At 40.5% G+C, this 22,772-nt stretch overlaps 1 protein-coding gene across 1 annotated transcript in view; it reads right to left on the bottom strand.

Annotated features, from left to right (window-relative positions):
* Positions 1 to 7,014: 7,014 nt before the first annotated feature.
* FLT3 (fms related receptor tyrosine kinase 3) overlaps positions 7,015 to 22,772 on the bottom strand; it is an 81,124-nt gene continuing 65,366 nt past the window's right edge. The window contains exons 20-24 of the mRNA XM_080659620.1: positions 22,349 to 22,471; positions 17,541 to 17,652; positions 16,761 to 16,860; positions 16,184 to 16,289; positions 7,015 to 7,564 (exon numbers count right to left, since the gene is read on the bottom strand). Of these exons, the coding sequence (XP_080515746.1) occupies positions 7,442 to 7,564; positions 16,184 to 16,289; positions 16,761 to 16,860; positions 17,541 to 17,652; positions 22,349 to 22,471 (564 nt within the window). The 3' untranslated portion in view covers positions 7,015 to 7,441. The remainder of the gene's footprint in view (positions 7,565 to 16,183; positions 16,290 to 16,760; positions 16,861 to 17,540; positions 17,653 to 22,348; positions 22,472 to 22,772) is intronic.

Raw genomic sequence — 22,772 nt, 5'->3', positions numbered from 1 at the left:
GTAAGGCGATTTTTATCCAAGCAAAAAGCTAAGTTATTGAATTATACACTAGAAATAGGTGACTTGTATGCTATATGAATTATATATCAAAAGATAGTTTTTTAAGTAAACTTCTATATAAATGTAGCCTCATAATTTGTGTTTAACCATACAAGATATGATTCTTATGTTCTGATTGCTGAAAATATGATAGTTGACTTTATTATAATTTTTATTTAAAAGACTTTTAGCAGTACATGGAGAACATTCCTTTTTTAATATTTTATTTATTGATTCTTTTAGAAAGAGAGAGAGAGAATCACCAGTTTTCTGAGCCACCCATTCATTCGTTCATTTGTTGATTCCCACATGTGCCCTGACCAGGGATCAAACCAGAAACCTTGGTGCAACGGGACAACGCTCTAACCAACTGAGCTTCTCTGCCCAGGGCTAGAGAAAAATTTTTAAATAGACACAGTTAAATTTTTACTCCATTTCTTAGTTGAAGCATTTCATATTTCTGCTCCCTTCAACTATAGCTATTAACTTTTTGTGCATAGAGCTTTATGCAGGAGTGTTTTCTCATTAAGATGCCAGAAAGACAGCTTGCTTTCCTACATGATTTGAGGCAAATAGGAAGCTGGAAACTCTATAATCTTGCTGTTACCAGACCATTTTCATTGGCTGAGGACTGAGCCAAAGCAAGACGAAGGGCTTCAGGAAGGAGCTCAGAGGCCGTGTGACTGTGAGGAGACAGGCAGGGTGGGCTCCAACCCAGGCCTGCATTTAGTACCTCCATGAGTCTAACCTTCTTAAGCCTTGGTTTTACTGTCTGTTAAATGACTACGGAACAAGGTCCTACTTCACAATTTGTTAAATGAAACAACACATGTCAAGCCATTAGCACAGCTCTAGGATTCATGTATCAATAAATGCTAATATAAAGAATGCATCAAAACCAACCTTGAAGACATTATGTTAGGTGAAATAAGCCAGTTACAAAAAGACAAATACTGTATGTTCCACTTATATGAGATACCTAAAGTAGTCTACTTCATAAAAGCAGAAAGAAAAATTGTCATGGCTCAGGGAAGAGTGAACGGGGAATTACTAGTAGTATTTAATGAGGGCAGAGTTTCAGTTTGCAAAGATGGGAAATTTCTGAGGATGTATGATGGTGCTGGTTGCGCAACAACATGAATGTACTTAAGTGTACAGAGCTGTGCACTTAAAAAAGGTTTAAACGGGAAGTTTTATTTTATGTATATTTTACCAAAAAAAATTCATCATAGCCTTTTCTGCCTCATTAAGATAATTTGGAATTTAATACATGTTTGATCCCCTAGTTACTAAAAAGATGTAGTTTTTTAGGTGCAATCTCCCCTCACCTTTTTAAAAAAAATACATTTTATTGATTTTTTTTCAGAAAGGAAGGGAGAGGAACAGAGAGTTAGAAACATCGATGAGAGAGAAACATCAATCAGCTGCCTCCTGCACACCTCCTACTGGGGATGTGCCCACAACCAAAGTACATGCCCTTGACTGGAATCGAACCTGGGACCTTTCAGTCCACAGGCCGATGCTCTATCCACTGAGCCAAACCCGTTAGGGCTCCCCTCACCTATTTTGTTGTTGTTGTTGCTGATGGTGATCGTGGCATAGAAAAAAAACATCTATTTTTAACAAAAATGATAGTGGGAGTGATAGAGGAGGTCAGATAAATCTGTTACTAAGAAAGTCCTTCATGAAAGAAGGAGACAGAAGGAAGATCAGGAAGAAACACAAGTAGCAGTGGTGGGGGAATGAGGGACAGAAAGGAAGGTGAATAATTGAAGGGCTGGAACTGGGATAAGAGGTCACCCAGGACATCTTCCTGCTGCAGGCCAAACAGCCCTGGGTGTTTTTCTTACTCCAAAAATATCGCCAGGAAATAGACTTATTTTAATATAGGAAGCCAGTCTAGGTTCAGACAACACAGCATAGAAGGTGCTACAAGAAGTTCAAAAGTCAATTCCATGTGTAGATTAATGCACTCCAGAACAGAGTGGTAAAAACCAGATCCTGTAACAGAATCTGACATTAGGCTGCTCAGTAAATGTCAGGAATGTGGTAAATAACACACATAAAATGCACAGTTGTTACCATAGTCAATAAACAATTGAATGCGGAATAAATGGATTGAAGTTATCTCTATAGAGGGTTGTTTTCCTTTCTAATCAACTGATTGAACTTTTCTTTAATTCTGCTTAAAGTGTGCCTTTTCACGGGTAGGGTGTAGTAATGAAGTCAGGCCTGATGGCTGGGGCTCATTAAAAACCAGTAGTCCTAGGGCACCACCTACTGGTGATACAACTGCAACTGTTGTAAGAGTTGGGTTTAATAGAATCTAATTTCATTGTGTCATCCGTTTTCAGAGAATGCTGCCTTTTAAATATCATATTTGGTATAACAAATGTTATATAATGAATACCTGTGAACCCATTACCACACCCAATCCAAAACACTTCACATGTCATCACTAAATAGTGGTGATTGTATGTTCACATAGTACAACAGTGAAATGAAAGAACCCTAGGTTCATGTAACACCATGAGTGAATCTTAGAAGCATAATGTTGTTGTTTTTTAATAAAGCCAGATCTGGAATTCTACACAGAGTATGGTGCCATTTTTATAAAGTTCAAGAACAAGAGAATATTCATTTTCAAGGAAATCAAATTCTTTGGAGCCTTTAATGCTGCAACAACAAGGGGTGTGCTAGGTAGACCATTCCATGTATAAATGTGTTCATTTGGCTCCCTCCACAGTGCACTCAAGTTCAGAATGTGTGTGTGTCCTGACTAAAATCACTCTGGCAGAAGGAAAAGACAATCCCTATAAATGTTAACTCACTTTTATTTTCCTCCCTCTAATCACCAACATTTTGGACAAGCCATTCAAGAGGGCTTACCGAATGCCTGTAATTCCACGCCCTCAAATCCTATCAAGATGATAGAAGAATATGCCAGTGAAGATAAATCAGTATGGCAGAAAGACCATTGACCAACCAAATCAGAGAGAACTTTCTAGAGAAAGTAAAGCAGATGAAACCCTCAGTTCAGCCAAGGAGACCAAGTCAGTGCAGGTGTTTGCACCAAGGTTCTCAGGTTGTATAAGCTCCAACTCCTGTTTTCATTCTTGCCTGAATCCGATCAAGATACAAAGTTCCACAACAAGAGAGGATGTTTATTCCCCTACCTTGAGTTAAGGTCCTCCTTGGCTAGAAGGGAAAGCCCCCTGACAAAAGTCCCACTGCATTGCATACAATAGGAAGAAATGACACCTTAAATCACGGTGCTGTTACGAGAGCAAGAGAGAGAGAGAGAGAGAGAGAGAAATGATACTGGATGGTCAAAGAAACACATGGTCATTACAACAGGGTCGTTAAAAATAATAAACACAAGAATTTAAAGTAGAATTGCCATATGATTCACCAATACCACTTCTGGGCATATATACAAAAGAATTGAAAGCAGGGTTTCAAAGAGATATTGTCACACCCAGGTTCATAGCAGCATTATTAAATGATAAATGAATAAACAAATGTGTTATATATATAACACAACATGGTTAAACTTTAAGGACATTATGCTAAGTGAAATAAGCCAGTTACAAAAAGACAAACATTGTATGATTCCACTTACATGGGATATGTAGAGTATTAAAACACATAGAGAAAGCAGAATGGTGGTTCCCAGGGGTTGGGGAGCAAGAAAGGAGCTGTTGTTCAATGGGTGGAGAGTTTCAGTTTTGCAAGATGGAAAAGTTCTGGAGATATATTTCACAACAAAGTGAATATATTTAACACCACTGAACTTAAAAATGGTCAAGAGGGTAAGTTTTACATTATGTGTGTTTTTTAACCACAATTAAAAATAAATAAATAAATAAAATATCAGTAGAACCCAAGAGAAATTGCAAGGTAAGTGTTAATAGGGGCTTGATGGCTGAAAGTTATTAATCTACATTTCAATTGCCTCAAGAAGAAGTAGTGTAATTTTAGTACCTACTTCATAAGGTATTTCTGAAAATTCAATGAGATAATGCATATGTCATTCCTACCATGTGCTTAGTACATAAACTACATAATTGGGAAAAATATTGACCCCTTGTGAAAAACAAAAAGCATGTTTGACAGTGTGGCTAGTATAATTCCATTTATGTAAAAATAAAAAACTCTGCATGTGTGCTTGTGTGTAAGTACCTGTGAGTAATGTAAATATCTTTAAACAAGAAGGTGGAGAAAATATACCTGAAATTTTTTTAACAGTGGTTCCCCTGAAGAAGCATTTTGGGATTTGGGTGCACAAAGGGGAAATTTCACTTATTACTGTAAGTAAAAACATAAAAGTACTTGGATTTTTAACATCAAGCATATTTTATGCTTTGAGTAGGTAAGAAATAATTGAGTACATATACTATTGTGTCCTGACTGTACATATGAATAGAAGAGTGGCGCACAACTTGGCACAAATCATATCTACTTTCTAACTTGTTTAAAATCCAAGTAAAAAGAAAGGATGTTTACTTAAGAAAATAAATCATCACGTAAGATAGGTAGACTCTATGTTCTGAGCCAACCAGATGAGATAGACATGAAGCCCATCCAAGATTTCAGTGGGGGAAGCGATCACTAATGGCGAACAGAGCTGAGGAAAGCCCGAGCAGAAGACAGTGCCAGGCTGGTCATGAAGCAATGGCTTAAATAGGGAGAGGAGAAGGGAGTTGGCGTCCCAGGTAGAGAGAGGGTGAGGGAAAGAAAAAAAAAAGAGATGAGAATGCCTAATACGTCTACTGATCAGGGGCTAGATAGAGCGTATGCAATCTAGTACAAGAAATGCAGTGAACCAGCTGCAAGGAACTGCATGCTGGAAATTTGACTTTAGCAGATGGACACAGGAGCCACTGCAAGCTCTCCAGCCCAGAAGTGATAGATGCAGATCAGTACTTTGGGAAAATGAATCTGTCAGTGTCTCAGGGAAAACACTGGGTGGTGGAGAGAATAGGAGCAGTTAGGTGAAGAAGGAATTAGTGTAATCCAGCCCTGGCCAGGTAGTTCAGTTGGTTAGAGCGTGGTCCAGATACACCAAGGTTGTGGGTTTGATCCCCAATCAGGACACATACAAGAATCAACCAATGAATGCATAAATAAGTGGAACAACAAGTTGATGTTTCTCTTTCTCCCTGCCCCCAACCCCTTTGCTCTCTCTCTCAGAAATCTATCTATATATCTATATCTATATCTATATCTATATCTATATCTATATCTATGTAATATGCAAATTAGCTGGGACGCTGTAACAGTCATGACCGGCTCAGGTGGAGGTTGCGCGTGCAGATGGGCGGGAGGGGACTGCTTGAGCTGTGAGCCAAGCCATGGATGGCGCAGCCCTGGGAAGGAGAGGCAGGGGAGTGTGCCCAAGTCTCCACCGCCCGGCCCCAGCAGGCCCGGGAGTGGGAGCGGAGAGGCAGGGGCGCGTGCCCAGGCTGCTGCCGCTGCCAAGCCCCAGCAGGCTCGCCTCTACATGTGAGCTGCAGAGGAAACACCTTTTCTGACTGCTCATTGGCTAAGCTCCCTGTACGCCGCCACTTGCAGTTTCTTGGTAACTTGGGTAATAAGAATCCAAGAAGGTGATCTAGGGTTTTTCCACCTCATTCCTGGAGGAAAAAACTAAGGTCCACTGCTGGAGGGGCTAAGAAATGTTATATCCTGCCCTAGCCAGTTTGGCTCAGTGGATAGAGCCTCGGCCTGCGGACTGCAGGGTCCAGGTTCGATTCTGATCAAGGGCACGTACCTAGGTTGCAGGCTCCTCCCTGGCCGGGGCCCAGGTCAGGGCTCATGCAGGAGGCAACCAATCGAAGTGTCCCTCTCACATTGATGTTTCTCTCTGTCTTTCCCTCTCTCTTCCACGCTCTCTAAAAATCAATGGAAAAATATCCTCAGGTGAGGATAAGAAAAAAAAAAAAGAAAGAAATGTCATATCCTATGAAAGACACATCTTGAAAAATGCCTAAAGAAAGTTGTCATTTTTTCATGGTGAAGGGACTGGAGTCCGTGTTGATGAAAACACCTTAGTGGCCAGCAGTGGCAGCAGCAGTGGGGTGATGGGGGTTGGCGCCTTCCCCTGATCAGCCCGCAGAGGGAGGCCAGACTGTGGTTTAGGCCCACTCCCCATGGGAAGTGGGCCTAAGCCATCAGTAGGACATCCCCTGAGGGCTCCCAGACTGTGAGAGGGGGCAGGCTGGGCTAAGGGACCACCCCCCAGTGCATGAATTCCATGCACCAGGTCTCTAGTCAAGTATAAACAAGAAAGAAATTAGTGTAATCTAAGTGAGTTTATGGGGGCTGGTCTACAGCAAAGGATTAAAACCAGGAAGGAAAGCACAAATGACAATTAGATAATGTCTATGGGCCAAGCATCATTCTAAATGATTTATATGTTTATGTAATATATGTATATATTTATAACATACATATAAGATATATGTAATTCACTTAATTCTTACAACAGCCCTGTAAGATAGATGCCATTATTATCCATTTTCCAGAAGAGGAAACTGGGGCCTGAAGAAGTTCAGTTATTTGCCTAACATCGCACAGCTAAAAAGTGGTGGGGTACTCTTATTTGGAGCCACTATACTTAAAGGGAGGCCAAGAAAAAGAAAGAAAAGGCTACACTGGGCATATAAGGAGAAGGACAAAGTCCAAGTCTATAAGCCTGTAGGATGGGGGATGCTAAGCTCCAAAGGATGAAAGGGACTGCATCAAGAGTGCTACAGAGAAGACAGCAGACATCCAACATCAGCTCTTCTTCTCCTAGTCAGGGGGCAGGAGTCAGGGGTCCTTTAAAGAATCTGAAGAAAGAATGGGCCTTCTCAGCAGGAGAAAACCCACACATGCACAAACAAAACATCACACACAATTTCAGTAGGTTCATGAACTCCAGGTAAGTGTTGCCCTAAATATACTGTGCAAATAATTCAGTAACAAGCATTTCTATAGTAGAAATTTTATTTCCATTCATAAAATATATCACTAAATAGCTGAAAAAGTTACATATTATCTTAAAACATAGATTTAAAAAATGATATCAGCTTCTCCTCAGCAAATTATTTTTGTTTTATGTATTTACAAGAATATACTATACTTAGGAACACAACTTTCACTCAAGCCAGCCTGAGAAGGCCTTTGGATGTAGGTAGATGCTCCAATAAAGTTAATTATCAGCTCTTTCTGCCTTGTGCAAATTCAATTTTACAAAAGTTCCTTTGAAAACAACAGTAAATATAGAGAGCTTCTAGAGAAAAGTCCAGCAAAGCAGCAGTTGAGGATACATTTTTAGTGATGAAGTTAACCTTGTTTTGGTAATCAATAACCAGTTGAAGGTGAGGGGAATAGCAGTTTTTAAGACTAAATTGTTTCTCTACGAGTCTTCAGCGTGATCCTGCGGAGAGGGCAACCCTGCACCCGTCTCTCTGCTGTAAGGTTGCCTGTTTTGGTAGCCGGAAGGATGTTTAGAAACATGGCCGTCCATGTTCTGATACATCTGAATACAGGAAAGAGACAGAACATTCATCATCTGGTTAACACTTACACGTCATGTGCCTATACTGCAAATTATTGCTTACTTTTACTATGCATAGGCTTTAGAGGCTATTCTACATATTAATTGATAAAGCAATTTTTTACTGTCTATTAATGGGGAAATCAAGTCATAGTCAATTATTTTATTTCATTACTGTTTCTACTTTTAGATATAAAATCTTCATCTAGAAATCCTAAAGCCATGCAGAAAAACCACAAAAGAAAAAGTCCACAAAAAAGACAATTGTTCATTATGCAATTAATACAGGGAAATGATTCTTGACTTCTCAGTTGGGAGTTTAGTGACTTTTCTAAAATATGCTTTTATTTATTTTATTTTATTTTTAAAATATATTTTTATTAACTTCAGAGAGAAATGAAGAGGGAGAAATAGAAACATCAATGATGAGAGAGAACCATTGATGGGCTGCCTCCTGCAAGCCCTACACTGGGGATTGAGCCCACAACCCAGGCATGTGCTCTGATCAGGAATCAAACCAAGACCTCCTGGTTCATAGGTCGTTGCTCAACCACTGAGCCATGCCAGCTGGGTGGAGATTTAGTGACTTTTAAATTTTTTTTTACAAAAACAAAAACAGCTCTACTTTTTTGTCTGGTTATCAAATTAATACACATTCATATGGATAATTTAAGGAATATAGAACATTCTATAAAGCTAAAACCATCAGAGGTACCCACCATTATAGATAGCTTGCTTTGCACACACAAATTTGTATAAGTCGGTTCGACTATAGATTCTGTTTCAGCACCTTATTTTGAATTACTAATACTATGTTGTTCCTATGTTATATGTGTCAATTACAATGTTCATGTTACGTGTGTTACATCTTTCCACTATTTACTAAACATGAAGACTTATCATCTTTCTAATGGCATCCTAGAGTTCTATAGTACCATAGATGTACCATAATTGGTATCCTATATAATAAAAGGCTAATATGCAAATCGAACGGTGGAACAACCAGCTGCTATAATATGCACAGACCACCAGGGGGCAGACTCTCAATGCAGGAGCTGCCCCCTAGTGGTCAGTGCACTCCCATAAGAGGAGTGCTTCTCAGCCAGAAGCCAGGCTTACGACTGGCAAGCGCAGCGGCAGTGGCGGGAGCCTCTCCCACCTCTGTGGCAGCACAAAGGATGTCTGACTGCCTGCTTAGGCCAGCTCCCCATGGGAAGCCATCAGTAGGACATCCCCCGAGGGCTTCCAGATTGTGAGAGGGAGCAGGCAGGGCTGAGGGACCCCTCCGAGTGCATGAATTTCGTGCACCGGGCCTCTAGTATAATATAAAGTTAAAAAGTGCACATGTGACTATGTCTTTGGAAGAGGTGGGAAAGTGATCAAGGTGGATGTACATTTTTTTGCTGTTATTGTTAATCCTCACCTGAGGATGTTTTTTCCATTGATTTTTTTTTTAAGAGAGCGTGGAAGGGAGTGGGAGAGACAGAGATAATCGATTGTTGCCTCCCAAACACACCCCGGCCAGTGCCAGGGATTGAGCCTGCAACTGAGGTATGTGCCTTGAACTGGAATCGAACCTGCAACCCTTGAGTCCATGGGCAGATGCTCTAACCATTGAGCAACCAGCTAGGGCAGGGGATACACATTTGAATTGTGATACACTTGACTTGTGCTGACCTGCTGAAGGGTTCCTTATCTCTATTCTTATCCACTGTGCTGGGATGACTACTTCCAGAGCCTTACCAACAGTGGGTAGTTAGAGTCTTCCACATCTCTACCCTTTGTCCAGATACTTGTTTTTTATCCCTCCCTACCTGCATATGTTTCATGATAAACAAAGTTAAGCATCTTTTTTCTATATTCAATGACCTTTTACATTTCATTCTGAACAGTCTATCTCCTTTGCCCTTTTATATTGGGCTGGCATGTTTTTTTATTTATTTATAAGAACTCCTGCCCTAACTGGTTTGGCTCAGTGGATAGAGCGTCGGCCTGTGGACTGAAAGGTCCCAGGTTCAATTCTGGTCAAGGGCATGTACCTTGGTCGCGGGTACATCCCCCATAGGAGGTGTGCAGGAGGCAGCTGATCAATGTTTCTCTCTCATCGATGTTTCTAACTCTCTATCCCTCTCCCTTCCTCTCTGTAAAAATTCAGTAAAATATATATATTTAAAAAAAGAACTCCTTATGAAGCAGAGATGGTGTATTCTTTAAGTTTGACAGACTCCTCCATTCCCCCATTCCTCACTACGGTCTTTGTTGCTGTTGTTAGTTTTTTGTTGTGTTGTTTTAAATATATTTTCATTATTTCAGAGATTTCTGAGTTGAAGAGAGAGAGATAGAAACATCAATAATGGGAGAGAATCATTGATCGGCTGTCTCCTGCACGTCCCACATTTGAAATCGAGCCTGCAACCCGGGCATGTGCCCTGACGGGGAATCAAACCTGGCCTCCTGATTCATAGGTCGATGCTCAACCATTGAGCCACACTGGCTAGGGCAATACATCTTTTTTGTGAGGTGGATATAGCAGTTGGTGATGACCTATTGGACTTGCTGAAGCAAACGTGTATCTCTGGCACTGAATTTCTAACTATCTAATGAAGACTGTGACAAAAATACCAACAACACTTCAAATTCAACATTTCTAAACCTGAATTCATTATCTTTTACATCTAAACCTTCTCTTCTTCCTGTATTTACAATTTCACTTAACATGCTGCCATTCATTCAGTCCCACTGTCTAGAAATTTCAGAACTACCTCCTCAAGCTCTCTCTATACCTATAGCCAACCAGTTACTGGATCTAGTTCTGATTATATCACTTCTTCTAATATCTTCTTTTCCATTTCTTTAAGTGACTTTTAAATGAACTTTTAATTGTACAAGTAATACATGAGTACATTCTCCTTAAAAAAATGTAAATGCTAGGTTTTCAAATGTATCAAGTGTTTTCAATATAAAGAAGTACATAAGATTTTCTTATACTTTAAAAAGTGGTTTTTCTATACATAGTTATGTTCTCCTTTTCATTCTGAATATTATCTATGCTTTCCCTTTTTCACATAACTATTTCTTTATGCTTAATATGCTTAGTGGTGTATTTGTATGTTTTACTTGTGTACAGTGTAAACTAGAGCCAGACTGCTGTATTCAAATCCTAAGTCTGATGTGTACCGTGTTACCTTGAATAAATGACTTCACCTCTCTGTACCTTAACTTATTGCTAAAGAGGTAATACTAGAACCCACCTCATAAGATTGACATGAGGGTTAAATGAGTTATTATAGGTAATATATTAGTAGAGTGTGTGATAAACATTCAAAAAACTTTTGGTTTTTCTAATCATCGCCCTATTATTTTGTTTTTAATGCTGTTTTCAGTTTTAATTAATTCTGTCTTTATTAATTCCCTCCTTTTGCTTTTATTCTCTTCTTTCTTTTCCTCCTCCTTATTCTTCATGTTTTTGTTAGCTTCTTCAGTTGAAAATACAGTCATTTATTTTAACTCCTTTTTTATTTTCTAATAAATGAATTTAAAGTTAAAATTTTAGCCAACTCTTATAAGTTTAAAAATGCAGTGTCCATTTTTATTTCTTTTCCTCTTTCCCCTTTTCTCCTCCTCCTTTTTAATCAAAGACTTGATTTGTAATTTTAATATATGCCTTTGGGGCTTTTTGGGTTGCTATTGGTAATTTCTCACTTCACTACACTGAGTTGAGTGAATGTGGCCTGTCTGATAATAATTTTATTTATTTTAAAGTTCTCTTTCTTAAGTGGATTTACTAGTTCTTGCCATTTTGTTTTTCCCATATCTATTATTCTCTTTGTTCTTTCTCCCCCATTTTTTGGGTTGATCAGGTTTTCTATGGTCCTTGATTTCCTCTACATTGGACTTGAGGTTATACAGTAGATTTCTATTTTACTAGTGGTTATATTTTCATTTTTCACACCCATTTTATTCTTACATATATTTAACAGTGTGGCTGCTCCCAATGCAGAACTTCTGCAGAATCCCATTGGACCTCTTCCTACCCTTTTGTGAAAGCATTTTTTCCTTGTTCTTTCAAAGCACCTTCTGTTGTGGGTTTTCCCTCTTCAATTCAATCTTAACTGCTTGCATTGTCTCAGGGATTTTCCACAGTTTCTGGTCCACAAGGATCTCCTTCTTGCTTTCAAACACAATTTTGCCTCACTTCTTTTAAAGTATATATTGTCATGTATGGGAGCTGATATGAGAGAAGAGATTATGTGAATTCAAGCCCCATAGCCACTGCCCTAGTTTGCTCCCTCATTTGTGCTCACTCACCTACTGCTGCACTTGCCTCTTTATTTTTTATTTTTTAAATATATTTTTATTGATATCAGAGAGGGAGGGAGAGGGAGAAAGAGAAACATCAATGATGAGAGAGAATCATTGATTGGCTGCCTCCTGCACGCCCTACACCGGGGATCAAGCCCACAACCCAGGCATGTGCCCTCACAGGGAGTTGAACCGTGACCTCCTGGTTCACAGGTTGACACTCAATCACTGAGGCATACTGGCTGGGCACCTCTTTATTTTTATTATTGTATTTTTATTTATTTTAGAGAGAGAGGAAGGGAGAGGGAGAGAGAAAAAGATTGATGTGAGTGAACTGAGAAACATCAACTAGCTGCCTCCCTCACGCATCTAACCCACCTTTCGGTGCACAGGATGACGTTCAACTAACTGAGCCACACTGGCCAGGGCTGCACTCACCTCTTAACTGATATACTTCCTCTCACTCTTTTGCCTTTGTTTTCTCTAATTTACTTTTATGATTCCTTTCTTTCTTTCTAGAAATATTTACATCCAACTTCTATATACTAAACATTATGCTGGCGGCTGGATATATAATGGTGAACAGCACAGATGTGGCCTCAACCCACATTTGTTCATTTATTTAGTGACAGCTATTGTCTCCTATCTAGGGGACTCCATCAGGTGACGTAAAGATGAGCAGCACCATCCTTGTCCTCATACATCAAGTCCAGTGATGAGAAAGAGGAACACAAAACAAAATTATCATATAATATGATGTGCATCTCATATAAAAAGTGTTATAGAGACTGAAAGAAGGAGCCTGAAAATTGACTGGGAAATTAGGGGAGTCTTTGTAGAGAAGAGAATATTTGTCCTGGCTCACTTTTTTTAAAAAATATATTTTATTGATTTTTTACAGAGAGGAAGGGAGAAGGATAGAGAGTTAGAAACACTGATGAGAGAGAAACATTGATCAGCTGCCTCCTGCACACCCCCCACTGGGTATGTGCCCGCAACCAAGGTACATGCCCTTGACCGGAATCGAACCTGGGACCCTTCAGTCCGCAGGCTGACACTCTATCTACTGAGCCAAACCAGCTAGGGCCTGGCTCACTTTTTATATTAATTGAGGAATAATTCACTATAATACTATATTAGTTTCAGGTGTACAACAAAGTGATTCAAAATTTGTCTATATTGCAAAATGATCATCACATAAGTCTAGTTAACATCTGTCACCATACATAGTGATTTGGGTCTTTAAGACAAATATTGAAGCATGTTTGTCTGCTCTAAAATCTTTATTGGTTCATCACTCTTTAAATAATACTTTAGTAGGTTATTCAATGATCACCCTGCCCTAACTCTACACTTTTGGGGTTGGATTATATCTAAAAGTATTAGCCTACATTTTCTCTATGCGTTTCCCTCCCTTTTCACTTGTTCTCTAAGGGCACTTTCTTTCCCTATTCATGATAAAGCAGAAATAGAGATTCTACAAAAACCATTCACATGCGTTCCAGGAAAAGTGACCCTAAGCAAAGAATGCTGGCCAGGTCAATTTTCCCATTCAAGAGACTGGATATGATGACCTAGCTGTTTTGGCTCAGTGGAAGAGTGTCAACCTGCGGACTGAAGGGTCCCAGGTTCCATTCTGGCCAAGGGCACATGCTTGGGTTGTGGGCTCAATCCCCAGTAGGGGGCATGCAGGAGGCAGCCGATCAATGATTCTCTCTCATCATTGATGTTTCTATCTCTCTATCCCTCTCCCTTCCTCTCTGAAATCAATAAAAATATTGGGGGGAAAAAGAGACTGGACGTGATTGTGCTTAGTTGTGAAAAGATGGAGTGGTAGCAGAGGAGGAACAGAGTTTGCTCACAGTGGGCAGAGCTGCCTGATATGGTTGTGCAGATTATACCTTACTCAAAGGTGGCTAGCCAAGTGGGCAAGTGGGGACTGAAACCCATATGTGCTCTGCTCTCCAGGAGTCTAGACTGGATACACCAGCCAGTGGTCAGGGACTTCTTTTGGTGTATTCATCCCACCCATAGGGGGCGCCTTTTCCTAATTTACCTAAAGAAGCCACCGCTTGCTACCAGAGGCTCCGATACTGGTAAGAAAACAACTTTTCATCACAGAGGGTCAGGGAGAGAGCTGAAGAAATTGGGGGGAAAGTTGGAGCCCTGTCCTTGAGCATGGATACCCTCAGCTGAAGCATCATATATGGCAAGGGTGGGGAACCTTTCTCCTGCCAAGGGCCATTTGGGTATTTATAACATCATTCAAGGGCCGAACAAAATTATCAACTTAAAAATTAGCCTGCTATATTTGGTCAAACAGTTAATATACTCACCCCTAATGCTTTGGCAGGGCCAGACCAAATGATTTGGGGGGCCTTATATGGCCCAAGGGCCAGATGTTCCCCACCCCTGATCTATGGAAAGCTTGCTATTCCATTCCTGATGCCCCCTGAACAGAAGGAAGGGGATCTGGACATCCTGTGTGTGGGGGGACATAAAAGGAGAACTGCACACCAAGACCAAGGTGATCCTGACCAAAGCCAAGGGGTTCTTCATTAGCAGTGGTCCCTCCCCACCTGGTTACACTCACTACCTTCACAGTCTTGTTCCCTCCATTTCCCCCCACTCACCCTATAATGTAGTCACAACCATTTATTTCCCACTCTAATTTCTCAACTTTGACCCTTTATATTACTCATCTAGCATGGAACACACTACTAACCCTCCATTCCCCAGTAGACAAAATACTACGCATTCTTCACAGCACAGCTCAAAAATCAACTCTGTAAACTTGCACCTAACTTCCCAATAAGTAAAAATCACTCAACCCTTTTTCTTTACTCCACCAGCTCATTTCTTGTTCCTCTCTATAACTCTCCTTTCAGTTTATTTCATGGTGTCATTAACTGCTTACAGGTAATTTGTCCAATAGCCTATAGTCCCTTGGGGGCTTTCTATCTCTCACAACCTTTTTGACCTAATTTCCTGACAATAACTTAGTATCTATAAGTGATTTTTTAAAAATCATAGCAGGAGGAAAGGACCCTCACTATCTACATAGGCCTCTAGAGAGACCACAGAATTGAAAATGGGCTCTTAATAATTTCAAAACAGAGGACAGATAATCCACTTAAATAATCAGATTCATATTTAACTAACATTTATTGAGTAACTACTAAGTGCCTGCTACGTGTTAAGACTTTTCATATGTTATCTTTTTTTTTAATAAGTTTTAAAAAATGTTTTTATTGATTTCAGAGAGAAAGGGAGAGGAAAAGATAGAAACATCAACGACGAGAGAATCATTGATCGGCAGCCTCCTGCACATGCCCCTACTGGGGATCAAGCCTGAAACCCAGGCATGTGCCCTGACCGGGAATCAAACCGTGACCTCCTGGTTCATAGGTCAACGTTCAACCACTGAGCCACACTGGCCAGGTACATACGTCTTCTTAATTACTCCTTAAGATTATGTGAAGTAAGGTTTGTTAATCCCATACTTCAGATAAGGAAACAGACCCCAGAAAAAGCTAAGTGACTTAAGTCATATAAGAAGCAAACTATGGAGCCAAGATTTAAACCTAGGTATGGGGAGTTCAAGGTGCCATCTTTCGTTCACTTCACCTAGGGGATGGCTCCTTTTGCTGCACGAGATGGTACTGATGAGACAAAGAATCATCAAAGTAATTCCATGTTCCCAAAGTTCAAGGATCATTTAACTTAGCAACCCATTCTACATGTGAGAAAACTAAGGCCCAGAGAAATAAAGTGATTTGCTATATTTCACACTCCTCTTAGGGAGCAGAGTAGTAGAGCTGATATTAGACACTCACAGCTTCAGGTCAATGTTCTTTCCACTCTACTATATTACATGATTGCATTGTACAAAGCTTCATGTTGAATTAGGAAAGGTAAGTCAGGGATTAAATTTTATTTAGTTATCTAGTCCTCTGCACTGGATACTTAAAAGCATTTAATTCCTTAATCAATTGGCTGAAATTTTCAGAAAAAAACTCTCCCCCCCCAAAAAAAATCCCTTATTAATAAGTATGTCTCACCCATACTATCTTTTTCTTTTTTTAATTAAATTTAATTTTGTGTAAAACTTAATTACAGTTGACCTACAATATGATATTAGATTCAAGTGTATCACTACACACAACTTTTAAAGGGCAACCATGACAAGTTGGGGTGAGGAAGGCAACTTGGTGCCTTGGGTTCTTAGGAAACCTGCAGCGAGTGTTCTCATTGCCTCCTTTATAGTCCCACTTGAGAAAGTGCCGTGTTGCCACATACCGCTTCCTCCGCGTCTGCCAGCTGACATCCCAAACATGAAGTCAGATTAGAGAAGGATGGCCGTTTCCTTGAGTCGAAAGCCCAGCAGGATTGCATTATAAAGTATCTATAAAAGTAACAGAACAAGGAGCAACATGAGGAAATTTGAATGGAGAAAAAGGGATAATTTTTCACATAATGAAGTACCACTGATTGCCAGGGAGCTGCATATTTGTGGCATGTTTGTTTTGTGGCAAGGACTTGACTGGATTTTGAACTCATATCAGAAAGGACAAATTTGATGATGGACAGAAATGCATTTTTAAAAATACGATGTGGACCAGAAGTCAGGAGATGGAGTCTTATCACTCAGGATCCCTCAAGCAAAGGAACTGAAACCCAGAAGTGAGAGTACCTTAGGGCAGGAAAGGTTCGTTTTTGTTCAGAAACCCCCCAAACAGAACGGGGGAGTTTTCTTTTCTAAAGAGGAATCATATGAGCTTTGCATTAAGGAGTTTTACCTTTCTTGTCATGCACTGGGAACTAGATAGACTAAGCATTTCTGATTGCAGCCACTTCACAGTCTGTGTGAACTTACATTTCTTCTGTAGCATAAAATGGCTGGTCCATTTTAAATCCACTCTGAATGAGTTTATAGAAGTTTGCATCAACCGGAATGCCAGGGTAAGGATTGACACCTGAGGAAAACATTGGGGAGTAAGCATTTATTTCCCCTTCCTTCCTTCCTTCCTTCCTTCCTTCCTTCCTTCCTTCCTTCCTTCCTTCCTTCCTTCCTTCCCTCCCTCCCTCCCTCCTTTCCTTCCTGTTATTGTTGTTGTTAATCCTCATCCAAGGATATTTTCCCATTGATTTTTAGAGAGAATAGAAGGGAGGGGGGAAGAGACAGAAACATCCACGTGAGAGAGACACATTGATCAGTTGCCTCCTGTATGGATCCCTGAAACCAAGGTATGCGTTGTTGACCGGAATCGAACCCATGACCCTTCAGTCCATGGGCTGACACTCTACCCATTGAGCCAAACCAGCTAGGACTCATTCTTCACTTCTTTATTCATTCATTCAATTAACAAATGTATGGAGAGCTCCAATGAGCCAGATGCTGAATTGTGCTGGGCTGCTACTGGGCCAAATCATGGTTCCAGCTGTCAAACAGGTAATGGGCTGACGACAGAACTATTGACCCCAGTAAATAAAACATCAAGTGGCACCTGCTGCAACAGAAGTGAGACTTGGGAGCTCTGGGCGCATTCCAGGTGGCATTTCATCCACTCTTTAACTTAGGAGCTGAGGAGGGCACAGAAAGACAGACTGTCCAGAAGCCCAGTGCCCAGAGAGGGCAGCAAAATGCAAAACTTACCAAGTGAGAATATCTCCCAGAGTAATATTCCATATGACCAGACATCACTCTTAATTGTGTATATCCCTTCAAATAAGCTTTCAGGAGCCATCCATTTCACAGGCAGGCGGGCCTGTGTAAAATCCAAGAGATCAATGGTGAGTTTTCCATGGACAAACACTTCTTGTCTCTTGTGAACTAGAAGATAAATTTGATCTTCCTAAGGCCACTCTTAATGCTTTTTTGAGAAAATAATATTCCTCACGGGCAGTGTTTCATATCAAATTAGCATTCTAACAAAGGAGCCTTAAGAAAAACCCCGCCCATATTTCTTTAAAACTTAACTTGAACAAAAACTTGTACTTGCAATTGAAAAGCTTAACAGTAGATACTTTCCATTAATGCAGTGGTTCTCAAGCTTTCTAATGCCGTGACCCTTTAATACAGTTCCTCATGTTGTGGTGACCCCCAATCATAAAATTATTTTCGTTGCTACTTCATAACTGTAATTTTGCTACTGTTATGAATCGTAATATAAATATCTGTGTTTTCCGATGGTCATGACCCACAGGTTGAGAACCACTGCTGTAGAGCCTAAGACCATCAGAAAACACAGATATTTACATTACAATTCATAACAGTAGCAAAATTACAGTTATGAAGTAGCAACGAAAATAATTTTATGATTGGGGTCACCACAACATAAGGAACTGTATTAAACAGTCACGGCATTAGAAAGGTTGAGAACCACTGCATTAAGGGGTAGCTAGTCAGTTGCCCGGAGGTAAGTGGATACTAATGAATCAGTGCATTATTTTGTTAAAGCCTTTTTTGGAAGAATTTCAGTGAAAATGCTCTCCACAAGAAAATGTGGTGAAGGAAGCATATGTCATCACTTCCAGAAATGATAGCAGGCAGGCTTCTGTGGCTTTAATAATTTCCAGTAGCATGAAACAGGGGTTTTAAATGAGCACAGCCTCAGATTAGAATCAAGACAGGGACGAAGAGGAGGAGAAACCAAGATGGCGGCATAGGTAAACATCTAAACTGCTGCTGTGCACAACAACATCAAAACTACAACTAAAAGACAAAATGGACACCATCCAGAACCACAGAAAAGCTGGCTGAGTGGAAATTCTACAACTAGAAGAAAAGAGGAAAGCACATTGAGACTCAGAGGAGCTGCAAAAGGCTGAGGTATGGAGACTCGCACGCAGAGAGGACGGGCGGCTGTGTGCACGGGCGGCTGAGTGCACGGCTGGCTTTCTAAAGTGGGAGGGAGACAAGAGCTCCCGACTGCACTGAACACCAGTCCTGGATGAGACGCTGGGAAACCAGAGTCATTCGGGGGGAATCTGGACTGTCAGAAAAAGAGAAAGCACACTGAGACTTGGGAATTGCTGAAGGCAGAGGTCTGGAGGCGCACGTGTGCAGAGAGGACTGACTGAATGCATGGGAGGCTGAGTTCGCGGATGGTTTTATAAAGCAGGAGGGAGACAGAAGCTCCCGAATGCGCTGAACTCCAGTTCTGGGCAAGTTTCTGGGGACCCCGACTCATTCGGGGAGAAACTGGACTGTTTGGAAGCAGGCAAAACTCGAGGGCGGCTTTCTCTCAGAGGTGCTTGCAGCGATTACTGAGGGACACTGAAACCCAGGGGCCTCATAGGGCAAGGCTGATGGGAAACCAAGGCTGTCTGCTCTGCCCTGAAACTCGGCCCCATCCAAGCTGAGCAAAGAGGCTTTTGCAATTTGCAAGTCTTGTCTCATAAGAGTGTCTCCAGCACAGAAGTTTTCCCAGCATAGACACAGCTGATCCTCACAGCCAATTGGCCTGGAGGTCAATTCCTCCCAGTGATACCAACAACAATCAAGACTTAACTACAACAAGGCTGAGCACACAGTCCACAAAGGGGTGCACCAAGAGTGTCCACCTCTGCCAAAACTGGTTTGGCTCAGTGGATAGAGCATCAGCCTGCGGACTGAAAGGTCCCAGGTTCGATTCCGGTCAAGGGCATGTAACTTGGTTGCGGGCACATCCCCAGTAGGAGGTGTGCAAGAGGCAGCTGATCGATGTTTCTCTCTCATCGATGTTTCTGACTATCTATCCCTCTTCCTTCCCCTCTGTAAAAAATCAATAAAATATATTTAAAAAAAAAAAAAAAAAAGAGTGTCCACCTCAGGTAACTGGGGAGGCTGAGCCACTGGGCCCTAGAGGACACCTAGCAAACAAAGCTACTCTACCAACTCAGGGAAGCAACAAAAATGTGGAGACAAAGAAACAGATCACAAATGAAAGAAATGGAGCAAAACAAATGACTGAATATAGAGTTCAAAACCACGGTTATAAGGTTTTTCAAGAATTTCCTAGAAAAGGCCGATAAATTTAGCGAGACCCTTGAGGATATGAAAAAGGACCAACTAGAAATTAAACATACACTGACTGAAATAAAAAATATTATACAGAGACCTAACAGCAGACTAGAGGACCGCAAGAATCAAGTCAAAGAGTTGAAATACAAAGAAGCAAAAAACACTCAACCGAAAAAGCAAAAAGAAAAAAGAATCCCAAAATTTGAAGATAGTGTAAGGAGCCTCTGGGACAACCTCAAGCGTACCAACATCAGAATTATGGGGGTGCCAGAAGAATACAGAGAGCAAGATACTGAAAACCTATTTGAAGAAATAATGACCGAAAACTTCCCATATCTGGTGAAATAAAAAGACTTACAAATCCAGTAAGCGCACAGAACCCCAAACAAAAGGAATCCAAAGAGGACCACACCAAGACACATCATAATTAAAATGCCAACAGCAAAAGACAAAGAGAGAATATTAAAAGCAGCAAGAGAAAAACAGTTAATTACCTACAAGGGAGCACCCATACGACTGTCAGCTGATTTCTCAACAGAAACTATGCAGGCCAGATGGGAGTGGCAAGAAATATTCAAAGTGATGAATAGCAAGAACCTACAACCAAGATTACTCTACCCAGCAAAGCTATCATTCAGAATTGAAGGTCAGATAAAGAGCTTCACAGTTAAGAAAAAGCTAAAGGAGTTCATCACCACCAAACCAGTATTATATGAAATACTGAAAGGTATTCTTTAAGAAGAGGAAGAAGAAGAAAAAGGTAAAGATAAAAATTATGAACACCAAATACATATCTATCAACAAGTGAATCTAAAAATCAAGTGAATAAAAACTCTGATGAACAGAATAAACTGGTGAATTTAATAGAATCAGGGGCATAGAAAGGGAGTGGACTGACAATTCTCGGGGGGAAAGGGGTGTGGGGGGTGCAGGAAGAGACTGGACAAAAATCATACACCTATGGATGAGGACAGTGTGGGGGAGAGGTAAGGGCAGAGGGTGGGGTGGGAACTGGGTGGAGGGGATCTATGGGGGGGGGGGAAAAAGAGGAACAATTGTAATAATCTGAACAATAAAGATTTATTAAATTAAAAAAAAAAGACAGGGACGAAGAGCATTGTGTAATAGTTTTTCTTCATGGGTTGTTAGGGAACCCTTCGCAGTGCACATTTATTCTGTCAAGTAAAATAAAAACTCAAGATAGAAACCCTATCTTAAATCCTCCACAAATTGATGAACTGATAGAACCAAGCAGGCTCGTCTGGCTAATTTGATCAACTGAATGAGTGAATTGTAGTTGCAAATGTGATTCAGCTTCTTACAGAAGTGACCACCAATTAGTAGGGTAGAAACTGCATAGCCATAGGTGAGCATTCATCATATTTGTGACGTCAGCTACAATGAAGCACAGATCTATCAGCTCAGATGATTATTTGAGTCTAGTGGAAATATAGTTGAATTTGATTTTTAACATTTACTGGATGTTTACCCTGGACAGGAGCTTTCATGTGGATTTTATTGGTTTATTCCCACAACAATGCTGACTGAGATCAGTGTATATTCCCCATGGGAAACACTGAACCATCCATCGTGGTTATACAGAAACTCAGGCTCAGACTATTCACACTCTCATCTTTGGGCTGTGTAATCACAGGCAAGTTACATGTCTGTGCTACAGTTCCCTCACCCACAAATGGGTACTTTTGACCTAACTGAATTAATATATGTAAAGCCCCTATAATAGCACTTAGTACACAGTAAGCATGATATCAGCATTTGTTATTATTTTACAAGTAGGGACAATAAAGCAGCTAGAAACCCCAAAAATGAAGAGCCCCAAAGAAGAAGAATAGGGGCTTGAATCCAGGTGTAATTCCTAACAATCATACTCTTTCAACTACTCAATGTTATCTTCTAGTATTTCTAATACTTTTCTTATAAATAACATACCTGTCCTCAGTTTTTTTTAAACAAGTAAATTTAGTCATATTCTAGGTTTCCCTGTGTAATAGTAATAAGATGAAAAATGTTCACTAACTAATATTTAATTTACATATTGTGCCTTATAGAAATCTATATTTAATATTTGATTTACATTAAGTACTTTATTGTAACTATTAGTTATTCCCATCATTGACACATAACTCAATAGTCACTTTATAGTTAAGGGAAATAAATGCAAGTAATGAGATTTGTTTTTTAGTGTGGCTTGTACTCAAAGGACCCTAAATGACCTATTCTGACAAGCCCCAGGATAGATGTGTTGCTGTTTTGCTCAAATTTTATTACAGACAAAATATTCCCTGAAGCTGCAGAAAATTTGTTCAGCATAAGAAAGCAAACTGCTCAGAGGACACGTTTGGATGTTAATCAACACTGCAGTGAGTGTACATGTTCACCATGACAATGACAAAACACAAAATAATGGAAGAAAAACGTGTAAGAAACAGCAGTCTCACATTGCCCCTGATAACGTAGTTGGAATCACTCATAATATCTCGAGCCAATCCAAAATCGCATATCTTCACCACTTTCCCACGGGTTACCAGCACGTTCCTGGCTGCCAGGTCTCTGTGGACACACTGGAAGGAATGATACGGGAGTTATTTTCTGTGGTGCAGTCTCACAGTGGCAATCTTTCTTCTGGCTTTGAGTTCAGCAGGAGTTACAGATGAATGCATGCATAGTTCATGCGGTGTCTTATCTTTGCTGGGTCATGAGCAGTCACCATGAAATGTAACCAAGTCAGCTGGCGAACCCAGGGCCCAATTCTCCAGCTACTGTGGCTGCAGACATTGTGCTGCTTATGGAACATTCTCAGAGGCCAAAGGGGATGGGTTCTTAGAAAGGAGATCAAACGGAGTCGATGTCGTATCTTGCTAT

This window comes from Plecotus auritus, assembly GCF_963455305.1.
Source record: "Plecotus auritus genome assembly, chromosome: 3".
NCBI classification, from domain to species: Eukaryota; Metazoa; Chordata; class Mammalia; order Chiroptera; family Vespertilionidae; genus Plecotus; species Plecotus auritus.
The sequence above is the reverse complement of the archived record's forward strand: the minus strand, read 5'-3'. Positions and strand labels throughout refer to the sequence as shown.